This window comes from Calidris pugnax, unplaced genomic scaffold (genome assembly GCF_001431845.1).
Source record: "Calidris pugnax isolate Ruff unplaced genomic scaffold, ASM143184v1 scaffold8, whole genome shotgun sequence".
Lineage (NCBI taxonomy): Eukaryota > Metazoa > Chordata > Aves > Charadriiformes > Scolopacidae > Calidris > Calidris pugnax.
The window spans coordinates 15,935,062-15,938,149 of record NW_015090830.1 but is presented as its reverse complement, the minus strand read 5'-3'; the positions used below and the strand labels follow the sequence as shown (position 1 = coordinate 15,938,149).

Sequence of the window (3,088 nt, the reverse complement as noted above, 5' to 3'; positions counted from 1 at the left end):
TCCTAACATGTAGCTTCATCTCAGTCTCATGCGTTGGAGGATACAAGCCACTGAGTTCAGAGCAGCAGCGTCTTGATGTCACTTCAGTAAACACGCACTCGGAAAGTACGTGCCCTGAAACAAGAGGGTCTGAATCTGCCTAACAAGCCAGACGGGCTGAACTAGTAACTCCTCGATAGCATCCCTCCTTCTGTCGGGTAAGCACGGTTCTGTAACACAGGGCTTGCAAGAACCAGACTTTTTACACCGCTAGCTATTTATAGCTATTAAGTCAGCAACATCAGGCAGCCCCAAACATAGATAGAGCACTAGAAAAGTGCAGTCTATGCTCGAAGCGGGGCCTGGGCGTATTGACTGCTGAAGCTGGAGCCATAACGTAAATTCACCAGGCTGGAAAGACAGATCTAGAAAACCTAAGCACTACCTATTTGCCTCAGCCAAACAGCCAATAACTGGACAAAAGTGCTGGAGTTATGATATCCAGCCACAAAGCTATGTAGCTGGTGAACATGTAAAATCATAGGAAATTGATGGTTTATTATTGTTAGAGTTGATTATTTAAAAGCACTGCAGCTGTTGAACAAATGGCCTTACCATAACCTATACTTTTCTATACTAAACAAACTTATGGTACTAGTCTATACTGAACAAACTTTTCCTCTTGGTATCCGACCACCTCAGGGAGAGGAATAACCAAACTCACGTACCCCAGAGCATTAATATTATTGAATGTCACATCTAGAAATAGCAGGTCAAAATCTCCTAGGGCAAGCTTGAGATCTCTTCAACTACTATCATCAAACTGGCCTCAAAACCGAGCGTCAGGTTTGCCAGCTTGATATATATATGTGTGGTGAACAGACATGAGTGGTGTTTTAAGCAAGGTTACATACCGCCTTGTGTAGTGTACAGAAATAGCAAATAACGAGAAAGTTGTGTGGTGCCATTTTAAAATAAATTGGGAGCCACGGAGCTAGGGGGCCAAGAAGATAAATACTACAGGAAGGCAGAGAGAGGACATTTCTGTATATGCTTTATATAAAGTACACGACGTACAAAATGAGCAGTGAGAGGACAACGGAAGCAGAGCCCAATCCCATAGCCCTTGCGTGCTGTGCTTGCTAACCCAAGCAGTCCTGTTTGGAGTGACAGTGGACACAAGATCTTCTTCACAATCTTTTAAAACTGCAGCTATTACTACAAATACGCTCAGAGATCTAACAGACCAGGAACTTTCAGCAGGAATCCACATTCCCAGTATCTCTCTCTGGGGTCCTGATGAAATTGGATCGTATTTCGGTAGTGGCCTGTGGCACAGGCTGCACACACCCCTGCAGCTCCTGGACTTTATGTATTTCTCATAGTTTCTGTAAGGTAGAAGGAAGCTGGTTGCTTGACGTCTTGGAGGCTGCCCAGTGCCATCAGCCTCCCGAGGACACACCACAGAATCACAGAATGATACGGGGTTGGAAGGGACCTCTGGAGATCACCTAATCCACCCCCCCTGCCTAAGCAGGTCCTCCTAGAGCAGGTTGCACAGGAACGTGTCCACACGGAGACGGAGACTCCACCATCTCTCTCTTGGCCAGCCTGTTCCTGGGCACCCTCAACGTGAAGAAGCTCCTCTTCAGGACACACCACAGAATCACAGAATGATACGGGGTTGGAAGGGACCTCTGGAGATCACCTAATCCACCCCCCCTGCCTAAGCAGGTCCTCCTAGAGCAGGTTGCACAGGAACGTGTCCACACGGAGACGGAGACTCCACCATCTCTCTCTTGGCCAGCCTGTTCCTGGGCACCCTCAACGTGAAGAAGCTCCTCTTCAGGTTTAGGTGGAGCTTCTTATGTTCAAGTTTGTGCCCGTTTCCTCATCTCCTGTCACTTCTACCTGTCTGTTTTAACCCTCCAAGCATCTGTGTCTCCTAAAACCATCCCCTGGCAGGAAACACACCCTGGGGGCCAGTGATGCTCCTCCTCAACACCCACGCATGGGGCTGGGCTCCTGCACGCAGAGGGACTCGTGAAGCACGCACGTGCAGCAACTGCCACGAACTGAGTGTGCCACAAACTTGCCAGCAGGTTGAGGGAGGTAAGACCCCATCTGGAGCACTGTGTCCAGTTCTGGGCCCCCCAGTTCAAGAAGGACAGGCAACTGCTGGAGAGGGTACAGCAAAAGGCCACAAAGATGATTGGGGGCCTGGAGCACCTCTCCAATGAGGTAAGGCTGAGGGACTTGGGTTTTTTAGTCTTGAGAAGACTTAGGGGGGATCTAATCAATGCTTATAAATAAAGGATGGGTGTCAGGAGGACAGGGCTGGGCTTTTTTCAGCGGTGCCCAGGGACAGGACAAGATGAAATGGGCACAAACTTGAGAATAAGAAGTTCCACCTACACGTGAGAGTGTAGGTGGAACTTCTTTACTGTGAGAGTTGCAGAGCACTAGAACAGGCTGCCCAGAGAGGTGGTGGAGTCTCCTTCTCTGGAGACATTCAAAACCCGCCCGGACACATTCCTAGCAACCTGCTCTGGGTGGACTTGCTTTGGCAGGGGGGTTGGATTAGATGATCTCCAGAGGTCCCTTCCAACCCCATATCATTCTACGTGATTCTATGAACTGCTGCTCCTGCGCCACAGAACCCGTGTGGGGGCTCCTCCTGAAGCTGTGAACACCAAAGGCTCAGAGCGCCCAGATGTATGGGGTCTCTAGGGAAGGGGCTCCCCCTGCAATGGCCCCCCCCCCCCCCCCCGCCAGGTCGGGGCATGCGCGCGCCTCCATCCCGCCGCGCTGGGCGGAAGTGACCTCATCGCGCAACTTCGTCCTCGCCCCTCCTCCTTTCCCTCTGGCCCCTCCGCACCGCTGCGGGTGGCGTGACTGGGGCCCCCCCCCAACGTCCCCGTCCCCCTTCCCGGTGGCAGCGGCGGAGAAGGAGAAGGAGGATGTCGATGCCGGTGCCGCCGCTGCGGCGGCTCCACCAGGTCCCGCGGCACCTCCTGGTCTGTGAGAAGGGCCACCTGCGGCACCCGCGCTCGCGGCACGCGGCGCACGTGCGGGACCACGCCTACAGCTGCCGCGTGAGTGCGCCCGC

At 52.5% G+C, this 3,088-nt stretch overlaps 1 protein-coding gene across 1 annotated transcript in view; it reads left to right on the top strand.

Moving 5' to 3' along the window:
- The first annotated feature begins 2,840 nt into the window (after positions 1-2,840).
- RPP40 (ribonuclease P/MRP 40kDa subunit) overlaps positions 2,841-3,088 on the top strand; it is a 13,591-nt gene continuing 13,343 nt past the window's right edge. Inside the window, exon 1 of the mRNA XM_014940883.1 lies at positions 2,841-3,074. Within this exon, the coding sequence (XP_014796369.1) occupies positions 2,940-3,074 (135 nt within the window). The 5' untranslated portion in view covers positions 2,841-2,939. The remainder of the gene's footprint in view (positions 3,075-3,088) is intronic.